The 18,967-nt window shown below is 38.3% G+C and overlaps 1 protein-coding gene across 1 annotated transcript in view; it reads left to right on the plus strand.

Annotated features, from left to right (window-relative positions):
- Window positions 1-3,183: 3,183 nt before the first annotated feature.
- The window catches only part of CCDC83 (coiled-coil domain containing 83), a 16,404-nt gene continuing 620 nt past the window's right edge, over window positions 3,184-18,967 (plus strand). Inside the window, exons 1-9 of the mRNA XM_009881204.1 lie at window positions 3,184-3,269; window positions 6,068-6,152; window positions 8,138-8,306; window positions 9,025-9,192; window positions 11,935-12,026; window positions 13,189-13,257; window positions 15,705-15,826; window positions 16,862-16,947; window positions 18,435-18,619. Coding sequence (XP_009879506.1) covers window positions 3,184-3,269; window positions 6,068-6,152; window positions 8,138-8,306; window positions 9,025-9,192; window positions 11,935-12,026; window positions 13,189-13,257; window positions 15,705-15,826; window positions 16,862-16,947; window positions 18,435-18,619 — 1,062 coding nt within the window. The remainder of the gene's footprint in view (window positions 3,270-6,067; window positions 6,153-8,137; window positions 8,307-9,024; window positions 9,193-11,934; window positions 12,027-13,188; window positions 13,258-15,704; window positions 15,827-16,861; window positions 16,948-18,434; window positions 18,620-18,967) is intronic.

The following is an 18,967-nucleotide window of genomic DNA, read 5'->3' on the forward strand; positions in this document are numbered from 1 at the left end:
AGATAGGCAATTCAAGTTCATGGCTGTGGCGGAGCGGGAACAGTGTGTGGGTGCGGCCAGGGCCGGGTGCCGAGGCGTTGTGGTGACCGTTTGGGCCCTGGGGGCGCAGGTGCCGAGGGCCATGAGGGGGACTTGGGCGTGGGTGGTGGCAGAGTGAGGGGGGATTCCTCAAAGCTTGGCTGTGTGGGGAACTCTTCGGTGGTGGGTGCTCAGAGGTGGTGGGGGACAGTATGGGGCTCTCGGGCACAGAGTGGTGGTACCAGTGGGGTCTGGTGGCTGCGGACAGGGAGGCTCTGGACTCTGTGAGGGGTGGCCCATCTTCGTCCACTGGGATGTCTGGTGATGAAGAGGGTAGCGGGAAATATGCGCAAGGGGTATGCAGGAAGGATTGGGCAGAGGGAATTGTTAGCCCGCTTTGGAGATTTGGGAAGGGGTTACAGTGCAGCTGCAGAATACTGAGTTAATTATTGATGGGGACTGATGGAGAGAAGGCTACTGATAGTGCAGGTGCTTGAGATACAGGGGTAAGAGGTGGATGGCACTGATGGTCGCGACTGAGCTCACGTGAGTGGTAAGCCGCCATACAGGCGGGCCCTGCGATGAGTGTCTAGAAAGTCACAGTACTTAGGCCGCAGTGTACGGCATCTGCTTGCCTCTTCTAAGGATATAATGGCAGTATATTTATTGATTGAGAAAGTTTTGGCAGCTATAATGGGGGTCTGTCCAGAGTTATGCCTTGTGATTTATTTGTTTGGGTGAAGAAATAAGTCTTGCAAATGTTTTCCTGCTGGTTTAAAATCTGCAGTGAATTCACAGTACCCTTAAATAAGTTTCCTTCTCTCTCATGTGTGTGTATTTTCCATGGTTTGCAAAAGCCAGCAAATCTGTTGTTATAGTGTCGGGTTTTTATCTTGTTGTACAGCTTGGAGACTTTCTTGTTGCTTCCTGCACAGGAAGAATTTCAAAAATATATCACTGAAGCTGACCTGGGGCTGGAGTTCCAAAAAAAACCCAAAACTTTTTCAAAGTACTACTGCTCAAAATGTTTCAGTTTGTATCCAGTTTTAACTAGGGGATTTGATTATCTATTTAGTGGAAGGCAGAGATCATTAAAAAAACCCCACAAGCTAAGGACTGCTGCAGTGATCTTCCATTTTTGAGAAAATTCAGTAAAATAAATTCTCAAATGAAAGTGGAATCAATACCTCCCCAGTTAATTTTGCACTGAAGAAGGATGACAGATTCTTTTGTATACTTAAAAAACGCACTTGTGCATTTGGGCTGGAAATTTCAAAGGGGTCTAGGGGAGCTAAGTACCTAACTTACTGACTCAGTGAGATTTTTTCTTAATTCACTTGGTCTTTTTTTAAAATCTCAGTCTTAGAACAGTCATGTGTTCAGGATTTTTAAAAGTTTAATGAAAAATGCTCAATTCAATAAACCGGAGCTTAACTTGAATTGGTATCTGCAAAGGTTGTGTGTGAATATTAAGGACTTAATATGGCTTTGGACTCAAGTGGATGCTCAAGTATAAAAGGATTTTTCCTTGGATGGTAAATGTCAGTAAGGGATACTGTGACATAGGCATGATTGTATTGAAGTTCCATAGTAGAAATACTTTACTAATGTGTAGCAACCATTAAAACTTTGATCTGGGACACTTCAGAAGTTCAAGACATTGCTGGTGGGAGTCAGAATTTTCCAGGTTTCTGTGAATGAGATTAGCTGTATCTGCAAAATAAATAATCTGGTGGTACAAAGATGGTGACTGACAGCTCTAGACAATTGTCCCTAGGAGTGTGAACTTTTCTTCAGCAGCAGAACAGACAACATCTGCACAAGCAGGTTTCCAACCAAGCAGAAGTAAAATTCTTCTGGATAAAACATTATGAAAAAGATATTCCAAGGTCTAAGCAACTGCCTGGGAACATAGACTCCAAGGTATGTTTATGCTTTCTTTCACTTGTAGAGCTGCCACACAGTGAGCTTTCCTTTTACACACCTTTCTGCAATATGCAGCATGCTGCCTGCCCTCAGCGCCCTTGCTTGTTTCATCAGCAGGCATCAACTACTTATTTAGGGTAGAAAGTTATCTTGTATACAGAAAGCTGACATTGCCTTGCTTCAGGGTATGGTGAGTGCAGCGAGAAGGCATGCACCAGCATATGGATTAGAGTGCATCTGTCGATAGTTGGTTTAACTTCATTCCCTTGATTTTACATCGATTTGGCAGGCTTGCTGTGTGGTTTTCCACACTTTTTTTCTGTTTCCTTGTGTTCGTTTTAATAGAAAAAGTATCCAGCCTGCTGTATTTAGTCACAGAACAAGTTGGTACCAATTATAGCTATTAGAGTGATAATTGTGAGAATTCAGAACTTAAATTCCCAAAAGCAATTTAATATGAAAACAAGTTATATACAATGTTTCTACTCATTCAGTAATAAAATTTCCTATGTTATATGAACTAATCTGTTTTTTGGCATTTGATTATGTGACCACTGAAAGTGAAGAATCTTTATAAATACTCTTTTCTTGTGAATTTTTTTTATTTTATATAATATATGCTACCAGTTCCATTGCAGAACTATTCGTTGTCAGTTGAATTCTGAGGTTGGTAGTTGTGACAACACACCCAGGGAATACTGCTGACATGCATATCCCTTCAGAGAGTGGTTTTGTTCCAGCTCTGACAATGAAAACTGATATCAGAGTTGCCGTGAAAGGCAAATATTCATAGTGCTAGGAGAACAGAAGGAGAAAGAGAGAGATGCATATTAACAAGTGGACTCGATAAAACAAGCCTGATAAAGAAACAGAGACAAAGGACTGGAAAAGGAATAACTGCTTGTTTGATTTGCAAGAATGTAAAACAGAACCCACAACAAGGGATGCAGTAAGTAACTAGTAATAGAAGCCACTGTTCACGAATTTATCTTTACTCCGGACAACACTTCAGTATGTCCCAAAACCAGGGTTCTCAGTGCTACCCAGGGCAGGGTTACTGTTGTCAACAAAGCATCTTGTTTTGTTTATTTCAGAACTATTAAGAACTTGTCACAAGTGGCAAAGGCTGGTGAACATATGACGTTTTGTAAGTCATTCGTTTCTCAGGTTTTTTTCTTCTTTTCTGCTTGCCCTTTCCTCCCTTCAGATCTAACTTCTAGCACAATTACAACAAAAAGCATGGAAGAGAAGAAGAAAGAGGAGAAACCAGAAGAGCAACTTGCAGAACCTGAATCAGATTTCCCAGAAGCCTTACTAGAATTTCAGTAAGTTTAGTATATTTAACTTTTCACTTATAAAGAATATGTGAATGGCTAAAGCAGGTAACAAAGACAACTTATCCAATTCAGAGCCAAGCTGATTGACTGTGGCAGCTGTGTACTGTTCTTGTTTTGGGTTTTTAAGGCTATTTTGGAAATACACGCTTTTTAAACTATAAGTTTAAGAAGGCATTGAAGTGGCTCAGAAATAATTTTATGCCATTATGTTGCAACCTGGGGAAAAAGAAGTTTATTAAAACAAAGAAACCCCCACATTTTTGTCTGTTAGTAGCAAATTTTTCATCAGCATACTCTGAAGTTGCAAGATCGCATTTGACTGTATTTTTAGGATTCCTTTGTGTTCACAAATGTATGTAGTCACTAGCCAGAACCTTAAGACCTACAGTTTGCTCCTTTGGTGCAGCTTAGGGTGGGGCACACAGGAAAGTGTTTTATTTTGAAAATAATGGAGGGATAACTTAAAGGTGTCTTAAAACCAAGCAGAGAAAAATAAGAGGGGAATGGCAGAAGTAGTTACAAAATAGTCCAACGTATTTGATCTCCAGTCTCTTAAGTAGATGATTGAAAAGGTTAAAATTAAGCTCTATGACTTCTAGCAAAGAGACAGAAATTGAAAGGGAAAAACCTCAACAGCATACAATATTCAACAATTATCAGCATTTAGGGAGCAAGGAGTACTGCCTTGATGTAGGAAAGAAAAGCAGGGTAAGCAAACCAAAGAGCACCATATATAGCTCTAGTGACATCTATAGGATGTTTACAGGGTTTATGTGGGATTTTCTATTTAATTTTACAAAGAACAGAGTACAAGTTTCCATAGGGAAACAGACCAGATTTAGCTGAATCATATCACAAATAAATACCATCCAAAAAGCCAACAAACCAACCCATCTATTTTGCTAAGAAATAAGCAAACTGTATTACTAGGCTGAGAAAAAACCCCACCACTTTCTGATAAAATTAGTTATGCATATTCAAATATCCAAGCGAATGACTCATTTATCTGAAGTCTTCTACTGAAATGTGTGCTGTACTGACACAGGATATTTACTTTCTATAGCAACAGTAGAGGGAAAAGGGAAGAAAAGTATTTTTCTTTCTGTCTTTATCCTTATCCCTCTCAATCCTCTCTCTCCCCCTTGCTCTCTCTTTCCCATGTATGACTTTATTGAACAAAGCAGCGTAATCATCCAAGCTAATATCTCTCACATTTCACTTTAGGGTTTATCACCAGTTTTTTTGCATTTTCAGTACAGTTTTCTGTTTCAGGATTTGTTAGGAACAACCACCCCGTGAATGATTCACCCTAGTAACATCCTATAGATGACTGACAAAACTGTCACGGTACTGGAGAGGAGCGTTGTTTCTAGATGATTAAATCATCTAGATGAAACCTAGTATCCAGAGTTGAGAAAAATAGCTGGTTTTTTAGCTCTTTGAATCTGACAAATACCATAGAAAAATAATCTAAAGAGGAAATTTCCATTACATAGCAGACAAAACAATAAATTCTACTCATATACATTTTTGACATCAACACAGTGATGTATATGGACGGCCACTTAAAGGAAAATCTTAAAGCAGCAGAAATTAAGATCAGCACCAGTATTCAAAATACAGAAATGGTTTTAAATGGCAGGTAATTTAGGAGGTCACAATATGCGGCCAAGCTGTCACCTCTATCTAATAAGTGAGATATTGTTGCTGTACCCATCACCACCATACCCCTATATGTCAGTTCTGGACTCCCTAACTAATATTCCTGTACTTAATGGAAAATCTGAGGAATACCTTGGAGAACCCTGCCACCAGAGGATGCAAATCTAGTAACCTGCAATTTGCATGACTTAGTGATCTAAACTTAACCAGGAAAAAATGTTCTTCTTTTAAAACAACTTAGTACAATAGGGAGGGGCAAAAAAAACCCAAACCAAAAAGCCCAAGGAACAATAGCTGTTGAAACAGTAAAAGATATTGTGATAATTGTAATACTTGCCTCTATTGTGCTGTATGGAAAATGAATTCTGGGAAGAGAGAGAAAGGTTACAGAGAATTTTGCAAATAGACAGCATTTGCAACCCAGCATTTCACATTCTGGAAGAGAGAACACCAGAAAAAAAATGCTTATTTTACAGCTGTGGCAAAAAGGATGACAAGTAGTCTGTAAAAATTATGAAAGCAGTGAGCTAGTTCTTTGACAAAAATGTATGAACATACTTAGAGGAAACTACTCAGGCTGCAGTCCCTGTTCCTTTAGCACTTCTTAAAAGCTAACAAGTTCTTGGTGTACAAATGCAGTTTATGAATCTCATGAAACCAAATTTTCAGTGTAATTGAATTCCATTTAATTCTCCAGTTTGGGATTCATCTGACCAATGTCTGAGAGAGTTGCCTAAGCTTCCTCTATAGGGAGTGGTAAGTAATAAATATTTCTGGAGCACAAATAATCTTGTCTTAAAAGAGACCTGTGCAATAGGTCAGCTAAACCGCATCCAGAAAGAATAAAGCAGCTTAATCTTCTCTAGTGGTTACAAAGCAACAATATAATCAGGGAGTCTGTTTCTCAGTAGGAGTACGAGATCCAAACTAACATGAAGGTCCAGATGTGTATGGGAAATCCTTTCTTTATGCGTAGTAAGCAGACGGTGGTATCTATGGGAATGAGTCAAGAAATATGATACAAAAATAAACATTTTGGTAGTATTTACATCTAATCTAGCTTAAATAATATTGCTCTCTTCTGTTTTTGTAAGAACTTCTCTTTCTTTTCTCTTTCTCCACAGAATTGAGACCAATGAAGCAGCAATTGATCGGGTTTTGCTTGATCTGAAACAAGTGGAAAAAAAGAACAAAGAATATCATGAGAGAGTAAGTGACCATCTTTCTCCCAACACATTTTATATGTGGTATTTTAACTCACAGACTCAATTTTATTCTTCTGATCCTAATATGTACTATAACTGGTCATTGCAGTGAATTTCTTACAGGCAATGACACTAGAGTTAGTGAGCCATTTTATGTGCTTGAAAGTTAAAGTGTTATCTGAATTAAATGTGATGTGAAGCACAAGAGTCCTAAATACAACCATGCAAAAAAGGAGGTGCAGAAGTAGAACATTGCAGAATGGGACACAGGAGGTAAAAGTGAGTTCAGTGAAGGTGTTTTCCAATGCACATGACACCCTCAGTAACCACCTAAGTATTACTCTTACTCTGCAGCAAACAGGACAGCGAGCCTACCTTTCAGGTTGTAACTTTACTGCAGTGCGTTCAGATGCGCCTTTTTAAACAATCCTGCAAATATTCCTCAAGGAAGTCAAGAATACACTTTCAGTGCACTGAAGAATAAACTGTATTAACTTCATTTTTGTCAGTAGTACTAGCAGATCTAACCAAGTACTGAGGTTTGCTGACCATCTTTGATTCAATTCCAAGGTAATGGAATTGCATGCATATCTGCAAGAGTCTAGTTATTCTTGCAAACTTAGTTACAATGAACAAAGAAAGAGCATCACACAATTGTCTAGATGCAATTTTTAGCAGTGCTCGAAGAAGAGTCACTTTCTTGTGGTTAAGAATTGTGTGGAGTGATTTTTAGAAACAAGGTTGTGTCACTACTGATCACACCCGAGTGACACTTTAAACAATCGTATATAAAGAACCTCATATAAAGAACCGTAATAGATGGCATCTGATGACTGAGAGCAGTGAACTTTGAAAGTGGATATAAAAACAGTCACCTAATGAAATGAATTCAAATCACTCAGAAATCCTTAAACTGGATCATGTGATTAAACAAGTTGCAGCCTGCTCTTCCTATAGCAGTGAAACATGGAAACAACATCTCTCTGTCCTTCCAGTGCCTGATACTTGCCCTGCTTTTGTAAGTATCCATCTGTTTAGCTTTCATTGGTGTTTCTTTCAGTCTTGAAGCCTGGATTGTGTTTCATTTGTGGCCTTAACTATCAATGGAAGAGGCATTTGGCTCTTCTCTCTGCAGACATCTGAGGTCTCTTATGGTTATTCCCCCAATTTGCTGCTAGTTCGTATCTCTCAAGGACTCCTTCATATTTTAGACTGTGAAAGGTACTTCAGGGCATGCTTTAAGTGCTGTTTGTTCAATTTAGTCATGTTTTGACAGTTCTTAGGGCTCCCTTCTTTGTTTCCTGCTTAATATTTCTGAGCGGTTTAGACTTAATCTGTTTAGAAGTGGGGAATGTTTCAGAGTCTCTCTACTGCATAGTTACTGTTACAGTTTGGCTGGTATGGTTATTTGCTCCTTTACGGTATCCTTTGGGAGCAAACATACATGATCAGTAATTTCAAATAATGTGTCACTGGAGAGGGTCAGGGGCAAGGGGATATAATCACGGTTGTGGAATCAGTAGGTATAACTAATTCCAACTCTGACAAGACCCTCTACCGTGGTTACATGGAGGTGACTTGATTGTCTGATATTTCTATGTGAAGGTGGTAAATAGTCATGAAGGATGTTGAAGTGAAGTAAATAACTCCTACAAATAAGTATTGTTATTAAATCGACCAACAAGGAACTTTCTTTCCAGGCAACAGGGGACTTATTCACGTGCTGCACCAAGTACAGCAGTCATTTGTCTCTCGATTCCTTGTAATGGTCTTGAAGTTACTGAGAAACTTCTGAGACTTGCAAACTCTTTTTAGGCTCCATCCTTTTCAAATATGAAGAACAGCTCTTTAGCTGAGTGTTTTTGCAGTGCATCCTGGCACCTGGCACTAGGTCAGATTTTACTTTTCTTCATTACTTAAGTTTGTAACTTTGAAAACTAATTTGAAAATGTTTCAATACATGCCTTTTCTCCTGTTGTTCTTTCGTAGAATGACCTTCTGAAGGAAGAACAGCAGGCACAAATCAGGCGTACATTAAGACAGATAGAAGAACAAGAGAAAGAACAAGATGAAAAGGAGGTTGTAACTAGGGATGACGTGGAAGAGTCATTGAAAGCAACATGGCAGTACGTTAGGGACAAAGAACAACTTCTGAAAGGTATGTTGTGATTCATGGAAGCGTGGTTTGCAGTTTACACAGTTGGGATTGAGTACTTTTTTTTTTGCATTTTAAATAGAGATTAAACTTCCTTTTGTTCCATAAAAAGCATAAAGCTTTTCTTCCCCAAAATTAAGCTCCCTAAGCCTAGTTTGTGATTGTGGAAGGCTTATAAGTAAACCTGTTAATTAAGTTGAGTTAAAATTCAATAGAAGTGGGTCTTTTATAGAAACTGACCCTATATATTAGACTCTCTTTTGTTCCTTCCAGGTGATGTCTATTACTGTGCAAGTACAGAGGCTTCATATTTTCCATTAAGTGAAACTTCATGAAAGCCCTATGCACTGCCTCCACTGGAAGCTTAAAAAAAATTATTGATGGCAGCAAAAATCACCAGTTTTGATTGTTGTCAGTTCTGGCTGCCATCCCTGACATTCTCCATGGGAGACATGTCTGTCTTTGGTTACAACATTTCAGTGAGAACTGTTGTCTCTCCTTGGCAGAATAAGATCAAGCTGTTTTCAGCAATGATGGTGGCCCTTGACACTATGTGAGGCCATCATGTTGTAATGTAGTGTAGTGTAGAAGAATCACCCTTCTCTTTCTAATCCCAGTGAAAGCACCTTAATTAAAGAATTTGATGAAGTCATAAGAATTATGAACTATCAGTTCAAGAAATTGGTAAGGAACTTGTCTTCTGGCATTCTTAATTTAATAGATCTGCACTCCCAGATTGAAGAAACTGGCCAAAGACTTTCAGAAAAGCAGGCTGAGCGGGATTATTGGTTGGAGTACAAAAATGTAGGAAGTAAAATACAGGCCAACAAGATTATGAATCTGGAAAAAGACATCAAGCAAGTCAAAGATGACCATCACAGGGCTACAGGTCAGTTTACAGCTAGTGTAATGCAAGTCTTACAAGCTCTTTTTGTATTACTTCTGGGAATTAATTAAATTATAAATCTATTCTGATGTCAAGTTATAGTAACTTATATCAACTTTTCCAAGACAGTGCACCTAAACTGGGCTCCATAAACCTTGTAAAACAGAAGAACTTTCTCTCTCTGTGAAAGTCCCTTTATTAAAGAAATTGATAAAGTTACAGAAATTATAAGCACTTAAAGAAACTCATAAGCTTGTCTTCTGACAATTTTCTTGTAAAATACAGGCAACCCATTTTTTAAAAAATGTTACTATGAGGGACAGTGGTTTTCCTAAAAATAAGTCTACGTGTATTTAGGTCGCCTACACACAGGGTTCTCTTAGCAGTCATACTTGAAAATGTTGACTCTGCTCTTGTTGCTTCTCATCATGCTACAAGCGCTTCACATGTTGAAAACTCCTTTGACAGGAAAGTATTATGAGCTCATCCTTGGAACAGTCTTTTGAATTGAACAGAGTGGTTTAAATGCAGAACTAGAGGGAGCTGTTTAGCCAGTGGTCTGAACTTTGCCTCCTAGTCTCATGTATGAGGCCCTGCAAAATTGCCAGTACAGACATATACAAATACTGGGAACTGTTTCAATACTGACACAACAGTGGAATTAATTTAAGAGCTTATGTATTCTGGTGCCGAGTGCTTTACAAAGATTTCTTTACTACTGCATTATTTGAAAATCATTTAAATATTTTACTGTTACATAACCCATGCTTCTAATGGGAGAAGGATGTCCTGGTTTTCTTCCTTTATGTCCCTCTCAGTATGCATGACCACTGCCAAGCAGCTGGTAGTAACAGGCAGTGACACTGCTCTAAGGGTCTCTGTATATTCTGTGCCAACCATTACCAGGCATCAACTACGGTGGATAAGAGCCAGCTAGCTATCTTTTTGTCTCTTGAAACATATTTTATCACGATTAAGATCTGCACTGTGTTTTCTACATTGCCAGATAGCTTGTCAGATATCTATCTCTTTATTCAGGAGAGGTTCATATTTTTCATTATGCATTTTCCATGTTCTTAATCAATTTAAAACTTTGCTATATAGCTGCTGAAATATTAAATGAAAAAGAGAATGAGCTTTTATATAGAATGCCAGAATGAGCCAGTAGGAACATTCAGTCTGACCTCTTGCATGTCACAGGGTACAGAGCCAAAAATTTGTGGTCGAATGGAAGTGTATTTATAGGAAGACTGTTACAGAGGTACATATAGCAGTTGCCTAATTAACATACTGCAAAATGATGCTGCCAGTACCGGATGTTAGCATACAATTTTACTCAACTTCCTAAAATTGAACTTATAAAGTGGCTGGGAAGTAGTCTTCTAGCCTACAAAAAACCACAAACCAAACCAAAACAAAAAAAAAACCTAACAAGTTTCCAGAGTGATGTGGCAGCAAATTGGGCTTGTTCACTCCTCGAATGTATAACAGACTTAGGGAATAAGCACAGTTGAAGAGGTTTCTGTCTCTGTAGGTGCCACTGGAAGGGCTTGATGCTGGCACAGTTCATTGATCTGGAGATGACATTTTAAACAAAATTGCTGGAGGGGACAGGAAGCAAAACAGAGCCATACATTAACGTGAGGTCTGGGGAAAACAGTGTTGCAATGAGAGAGTTAGGGAAAATAGCCTCCTTAGAAACAGTAAGTATGTCTGAACAGTTCCTCCTTTTCTTCATTCTCCCAGTAAAACTCAGGTTGTTTAGCTGTCTGAAATAATAAAAAGAGGCATTAATTGTAGCATGTAAGTACTTCCGTTTCATTCTGCCAAGTCTAGATGGTGGATTGACTGAGGCAGGCTAGCTTTCACAGGGTTAAATTAAGAACTAATGCACCTTTCATGTTTGACTGCCTTTAACTCCACAGTGGGTCCATGACTAGCCAGATCAGCAACAGGCTGTCTGCAACACAAGTGCAGAGCTAGGCTGAATTTCAAGCTTCTGGGACAAGTATGAAGTGCCTTCCTTAAAAGAGAATTACTTCAATCTCATTCATTCCTTCAAAAGGAGAAAATACCGGGCAGCAGTGGGCTGTTTCCAATAGCACAAAACCAGTTGAAGGGAAGGATGAAATAATTAAATAGCAAGTGACTAGAACTTGGAGCCAAACAAACTCAGTTAGGTGTAAGACACTTTCTAAATAATGACCACAAGTAATGATGAAAGCAAATAATTGAGACAATTGCCACATTCTCAATTTTGTCCTGTTGTCAAATTAGAACCCCCTGGAAGGCTTTAATAAGTCAGAAAATTTATTAGGCTCTGTATGTTAACTGAAAAAAAAATGCCAGGTGTATAAGATGATCCAATATGCTTCTATACCTAAAAAATAAGTTTTCTAAGCAAATGTCCTGCATGACTCCAGGAACTCTGCTATCGATAGAGACAAAACTCAGTGTTAAGATACCAATATTTTAACAGAGAATGGCTCAGTTTATTAGCCGTTGTAGTTGCCAGCAGAAATGTGTAAGCAGCTTCAGATTTCTAGTTTTGTAGTTAACACTACTGTGTTTTGGATTTAGGAGGACAATTTCTATGGACAAGGATGTTTGAATCCTTTTCTGTGGGGGATCTATGCATGTGACGCTGGCTGATAAGTTCCAGTTTAGGAACAACATGCCAATCATTTGTTGTCAGGAGAAATTGATGTCAGATAATGATTTCTGCTTTTCATTTTTATTTTGAAGAATATTATAGAAATACTTTGAAAGCAGTGAAAGAAGAAAATGACAGGCTGGTTGAGAGACACATGAAGTTCTGTAAGGAACAGGCCCCTGAGGTATTCTTTCTGCCGTTTTTAAGAGTGCTAACTGTGTCATAGTTAGGATTTATGTACTCTGCATTAATAATTATTTTAACTCAAATTAAGACTTGGAGCTTTTCTGATAAATTGAGAGTAAAATAAACTGTATTTTTTTTACTAAACATGGCAATGGTTATTGTTATACACGCATATACTTTTTTTTTAACATCAGACTAACAATGAGTAGATGTGAGGGCATTTTACAAACAAGGTATGGGACAAGGGCACCGTGCATTGATATGTCTTGTTCAAGAACATGTCGCTTTTGCAGAGACCTCAATTTTGATGTTTGCGTAGATGTCAAAAAGCAATAAAACACTAAGAGATTGTCTGCATAGAAATATACATCCATTTGAAAAAAAAAAAAAAGTTGTTTTGTACTTGTAAAGTACAACATTTCAAAAATGCCAAAATAGTGCAGTCTACAGTAAAATTTAGGCTTATTTATATATAGATATTTTTTTTGTCTCTGCCAGCTCTGATTTGCAAACATGGTTTACTTTTTATGCTCACAAAATGCAAAGCACGCTTCAGTACAAAACACTGGTTGGGCCCATTAGGTATTTAAATTTCCTCACTTTGGTGCTGGAATTTTCAGTCATGTGAGAACATAATCCAAAGGACTGCATTTGGTGATCTACAGGGGCATCTTCCCTACCTATTGTTCCTTTCTTCTTACTGACATCAATAATTAAATTGTAGCCTTAGGTCATTAGCATAGACCTCTATATGTTTAATTCACTTGTCAGTACTTGATCAGTACTGCCTCATTTGTGATTTTGCTTAGGCTTTTTAATAGCTAAAGCTTTGATTTCATGAAGACAGGAAGATTTGAGCTGTATTGGGAACACAGGAGAACTTGTTAGGCAAAAAGAAAATGTCCTATTTTGGTATGGGAAATTATAAAATATTGGTAAATTGCTTGACATATAAATTGCACTAGGCAGGATGATAGAGAAGAAACAGCTGGCCTTGTGGACTAAATCCCCTTGTAATCCTTCGAGGGATGCTACAGTCTGTTGTGTGGATGTTTCTTAATTATTTCCTGCTAAACAACAGAAGGTTCTTCTTCAAAATGTGTGCAGCACTGTCAAAGTCCTGGTTTCAGATGAGATGATCTTAAATTGTGTTTTCTCAGAATGCGGTAAGATACTTGGACAAAAACTGTTGCAGAGAAATTGAAGAGAATGAACGGCTAAAAGAAGAGGTAAGAGGATCACTTGCGTACAGTTTATCATGGCAGTTCAGGTTTGAAATACAGTGGCCTACAGTCATAAATGTTTCCAGTGGTGGGCCTTTGAAGGCTTTCCTAGAAAATGGAGAGTAATTGTCCTGTGATTAATTTGTAATCCTGAGTAGCAAACAGTGTATGTGGTGAATAAAGGTAAAAGGTGAACAGCTGCTTTCACAAATGAAGGACCCATTTTCCTGCCGAAGCAGTTATATGAAGGACCACAACGTTCCATACCATGAAGTATTCATATCTGTGGAGATAAGGATACTAAATAGTGTAAAGGCTCAGCTATGTAAATATCTGAAGATTGTAGTTTTGAATTGCATTAAAGTTCTAGTGCTGCTGTATTGAAAGAAGATGGATATGGATGTTGGAAACATTTTTGGAGAAAGGACTTGAGACAGCTTTAAACGGGAGCTAATAAAGAAACCCTGAAGATTGGTACATAAAGAAAGGAAAATCAAAATCTAATATAGTTGTAATTGATTACTTGATACCTTTTATATTGCCCTTTAATGGCAATTTAGAGCTATATATTAGATAGTTGTCACTTTTCTTATAAAGAAAGTTTTTTGTGGACCAAATTTAGGAAACTGATTATTCCATGGTGAAAGTTTGATTGTGTAGGTTTCAATCAATACAGATTCTTTGTTGTGATCAAATCTAAGCAAGAGATTGGCAGGAGGAAATACCCTTCCCCACCTTTACAACCTCACTGTTTAGAAATGAGCAAAACTTTTTGGGAAATTAATAAATGAACTTATTATTTTTCAGTGCCACATCAACAAACCTGGCAGAGTTTTCTCCCTTTTACCTACTAGTTTAAGATACTTGCCAGTATGCAGGGATACGACTTTCCTCCTTCCCCTTAATAAGCGCTGAGCCTACATCTTTAACTTTCCAGGGAGGGTGTCCAAACCACAGGTTCTGGGTCAATGAAGTAGGGGTCAACAGGAGAGAATTAATGTTTTAATTTGTATAAACAAACAGAAGCTTGAATCTATTCATCCTATCACTGACTGAGTATGAATTCCCTTCCCATCTCCCTGTCTCACTGAACACTTACAAATTTTACACACATTAGGCAGTGTCAACAGCAGACATCCATTTTGGAGTACCCTTATGTCCTGACAGGCCCTCTCCTGAGAGTTGAGGGATGTGGGTTTCTTTCCTCTCAACTAGAAGTTTCCGATGTTGTGAATTAGTGCTTTGAATTATTATGGAAAACAAAACTGTTATCACTAACTTCTCCAGTCCTCTGAATTCACTCATTCATTTTCTGTGCTTTTCTGATATAGATGAAATATTTTCTTTCAGGTTAATGTTTATATGTAGCTGACAGATTCTTCTGGTATTTTCTTCTGAGGAAATCAACCAAACATTTCAGTTTTTTCCTCGTTCAAAATTTATCATTTTTTTCAGTTTGGCCACAGAACTGAAAAATGACTTACCAAAACAGCCCTAAACTAGTTACTTCCAAATTTGAACAGATTTGGAGACTTCAGTCACATTTTTTCCATGGTTACCATGTCACACCAAGATGGTGCAAAGCTGCATCACCTCATCGTGCCAAGCCACATCCTGTTACTGGTTAATGTCCTGTCGTTTTCACCTTTTTTAATCCCTGGGAGAAATGGGAACTAGTTTTTAACTGCAAATGTAGATTATTATAGCTGGGTTAATTTGGCTTTGGTGAGAACAGATGCATTCAGATCACTAGATATTGTTTTTAACTTGTGTGTATGGCTAAGATTTCTGGGAAGGTACGTTCCCAGTACATTCCGATTCTCAGTGAAGGGGTAAGAACTTGCTTGTACTTCAGGAAAAGTGAGGGGAATTGTGGGAACTGAATAACTGATATCCTTTGTTTAATATACCTTCATGGCAATATGGGGAAATTACCAGTCCAAAAGAAAGTAGAACCTGGGGTTTAGCCAACGTTTTGGATAACTTGGACTGAAAACTTCACTAATTCTGTGTAAGAAGGTTTTGTGTATAGGCAGGAATTAGAAAAGCAACACTTGCTGAGCAAGAGCCTGAACAATTCTACAAAGAAGGTTTTTCTCTCTCAAAGCTCTGATATGAAAGCAAAAAACAAAAACCCAGAGCTTCTGTCTCCCAGACCTGTTTGGCTGCATGAGAAAGTTCTGCTATCAGGGTTGCATAGCCCAAAGGAGTGGCTGTGATTGACAGTGTTGTACCAGTAAAGGGTTCTAAAAACGGTGTGAAAGAACCAGAGAAACCTTCCTTTTGCCTGAAAATGTGTCACTATGTTTCTCCACCAGATACACAGTCTTGCTGATACAGCTGCGTTCTTTCTAGGTATGTGCTATTGAGATAGTTACTATGAAAGCTTTCCAAAATGAGTATAGTCTTTCTAAGATGATCTTTTTTTTTTTTTTTTTTAAAATTGTCAAAAGGTTAAGGTGTACCAAAAGGAAGTGAGTGATTTGAAAGCCTCTATTCAGCTCCTGGAAGAAGAAAATATCAGTTTAGTGACAAAACTGATAGATAGCAGACTTCAGAATCTGAGAGTACCCAGGTAAAATGATGCCTTTGCAGACTCAAAAGTGATTGATTTTTTTTAACAGATAATGCTGCCTTCTGCCTCTAAAGCTATTTGGGCTTTCCCACAAGAAAGCCAAGGTAATTTCCAAGTTGAGGGGGGGCAGGATTTGACTGACTATGTGTGTGACTTGCATCTCTGATGGTTGACAGTGACATTGTAGCATCCTAAATACCAAAATTCAGGGAAGAAAATGGTTTCTTTAATAATCTATTTTAACCTAGTGACACTCGCTTTCTTTTAGTGAGGATACGATAGGGGCTTGGAAATAGTTTCTTTCTGTTGTAAGTGTCTCAGACCCAACTTCTCAGACCAAGTGCTGACTAACAGATTTTTTCTTTACTGTTGGCAAAATGTTTAAGGATGTGAAGATTAATATACAAATATATGGGGTTTTGCAATCTCAAGTGAAACAGATGACCTGGTACTAAGTAAGGAAGAGGCCTTGGGATAGGTCTGTCTGTAGAGGTGTTTGTTGTATTAGTTTTCTTTTCTATTGAAATTATTTAACTTGTTCCCGAGAGAAAGATTAATTTAGCTGCAAAATGTCAATGCTAATGGTATCAAAAGCAGAATGTAACAATGGAAATGATCCATCTTCATTTTCCAGTCTCCGCTCAGTGATTTCAGCCATATTGCATAAAAAGCTCCAAGTCTTAAGAAGTGACCATTTTTCTCTCTTCTCCAAACTTTGGACTGCTTTTAAGTGAGAGCTGCCAGCTGTGGTTTGAATCTTGGACTGACTAGAGATTATAACATTTGTTTTCTTTTAGTCTCGTGGACATAGCTGAACTTAGGCACCAAGAATAAAAAAAAGAGCAGCATATTAGCCACTAAGCTACCTGGCTGCCTCCATTGCATTTTTAAACCATTGCGCTGTTCTACACTTGTGGTTAAACAGCAAATGGCTTTCAGAAAAGGTGCCCTCCCCCCACCCCAAAAGACTGCACAGGACAATGAGAAAATTCAGACCTCTAATATGAGTTTCACTTTATTTTTTTGATTTCATAGGCATTTATTTCTTACCCAGGCAGCTGGCTTGCAAGATGAATTTCCTAAGGATGAAATGAAAGAAACAGAGTGTAGAGAGTATGCAGGTAATGCACATGCCAACAGCTTATAAGAACTGATAACTTATGGAACATTTACATACTTTTTATTTCTTAAATTTTTAATCAAACTGCCTGTTTTACATGGTGAACACCTAATTTACCACTCAGTTGCAGCCACCTCAGCAATGATAGTCTGTAGTTTGCATTAAGAAGATAAAAACCATGATCTACCTGTAATACAATTTTAAAATTGAAATTGGTGTTTAGAATATTGGACGTAATTACTCATATAGATCTAGTCTGGAATGTGGTTAATAGGATCGGCCATCTTTTATGAAGACAAGATTTGTATACTTAATCAGTTATTTACTGATCCATATCAACATAACTTCATTATTTTCTTGTTCCTGAGAGGGCACTCTCGAACCCTACATGGGCTTTTACTTGAAGTGTTTACGGTCATTCAGCTCATAGAGATACACTGGAGTCAAATTAGAAATTAATTGCTAGCAAAAACAGATGAAGCTTCATGGAGCTCAGCCTGAACTGAAAATCTTGGTAAGCAGTACTAAATTTTGGGCTGAATCTCCGTCTGTTCTGGCAGGTGTGCCCAGGAAAAGGATATACCATTAGGCAAGAAGGACTGTGTGAGTGTGCTTATCTGTTCAGGGTAGTTTCTATGGATTCCTTAGTATCACATGTTTTATCTTACATCTTTGTGTGGTAAAGAAAGAGGGAGAAAAAAGGACAAAATTAAGTCAAAGAAGTAAGTTGCAAAAATTGAAGCCATGCAGTTATGGATATGTGAACAAGTCTGTTAAGTTCTGATCAGTTCCAACCATAGGTGGGCCTTTCTGGAATCATCAGGCACTAGCAAACATGTAGAGTAAGACTTCTGAATTAGATATATGTTTACTTTGAACACTTCAGCTCTATTACCTTTGCCCGACCTTTACAATATTTACTGGGAGGAGTAGGTTTTGTTCCAATAAGCTGGGGTCAAGTCACTGTCCCAGACAAATAATATGGCAGTCCATGTCCAGAATTTTCTGTCATCCTGAGAATTAGTCAGCTGCAAATGTGAGCTCTTCAGCGGAGTTATAAGTAGACTGGCTGTGTTTCAGTAATTTGTGTATATGTACATACAGAGATACATACATAGATATAGAAAAAGTTTATACTTGTTTTTGCTGCCTTTCCTATTTTCTTAACCATTTAGGACTACATAGGATTTAAGTTGAACTGATAAAAGCTCATTTTTTTCCCCTGCCCCATCCCACAGACCCACTACTTCTAACTTCTGATCAATTTCAGTCACTGATCTTGATCAGAAATTGTGAACAGAAATAAAATCAGTGAGCAAAATCAACATTTGGCTTGGATTGCCAATTAAAAATCCTACCAGGCTGTTCTTTACATCACACTGGCCAAGCCACGTTAAAGATTGCAGGCAATGCTCATACCAAGTACTAATTCTGATCTTCATAAAGCTTAACAATTACATACACATCATTGTTCTTCTCTTTAAAAAGCAAAGACAGATGGAGATGAAAGCCTCAGAAGTGCTGCAGTCCCCTGTCAGAAAAAAAAAGCCTTTCCAAAGATTCAGTCTAAAACAGAGCATGAGAAGCCTCAAGACAGTGATGAGGAGCTGTGGGGAAAGTCATTCACTCCAACCCTTGACAGCTTGTTGTATGAAGATGAAAAAGATTTCCAGGTATCAGTTAAAGTAGTCGGATCTTTCACTGACACAAACATATTTCAGTATGGAGCAAGAGCCTCAGTGGTGTTACAGCACAAAAAACCCTCCAATGTCTTTTACCTAGTGTACCATTCAGGTGCGTAATCATAGGCACCCGGTGCTATTTGAGATGGTCAGGTCACTCCCTGTCCTTCAGATGCTGGGCCAAAAGAGCATAGGTTCTGTGTCATACACGCCAGCCTCACGTGGATGTTTTGGATGCCTTAGGGCATTTCTGATAGCACAAGATACATTGCCTTTAGGGAACCTGTAGTGCACATGGGCCTTTTCTGTAGCTGATTCGCTCACTAACCCAGCGGAGAA

This window comes from Charadrius vociferus, unplaced genomic scaffold (assembly GCF_000708025.1).
Source record: "Charadrius vociferus isolate BGI_N301 unplaced genomic scaffold, ASM70802v2 scaffold1, whole genome shotgun sequence".
Taxonomy (NCBI): domain Eukaryota; kingdom Metazoa; phylum Chordata; class Aves; order Charadriiformes; family Charadriidae; genus Charadrius; species Charadrius vociferus.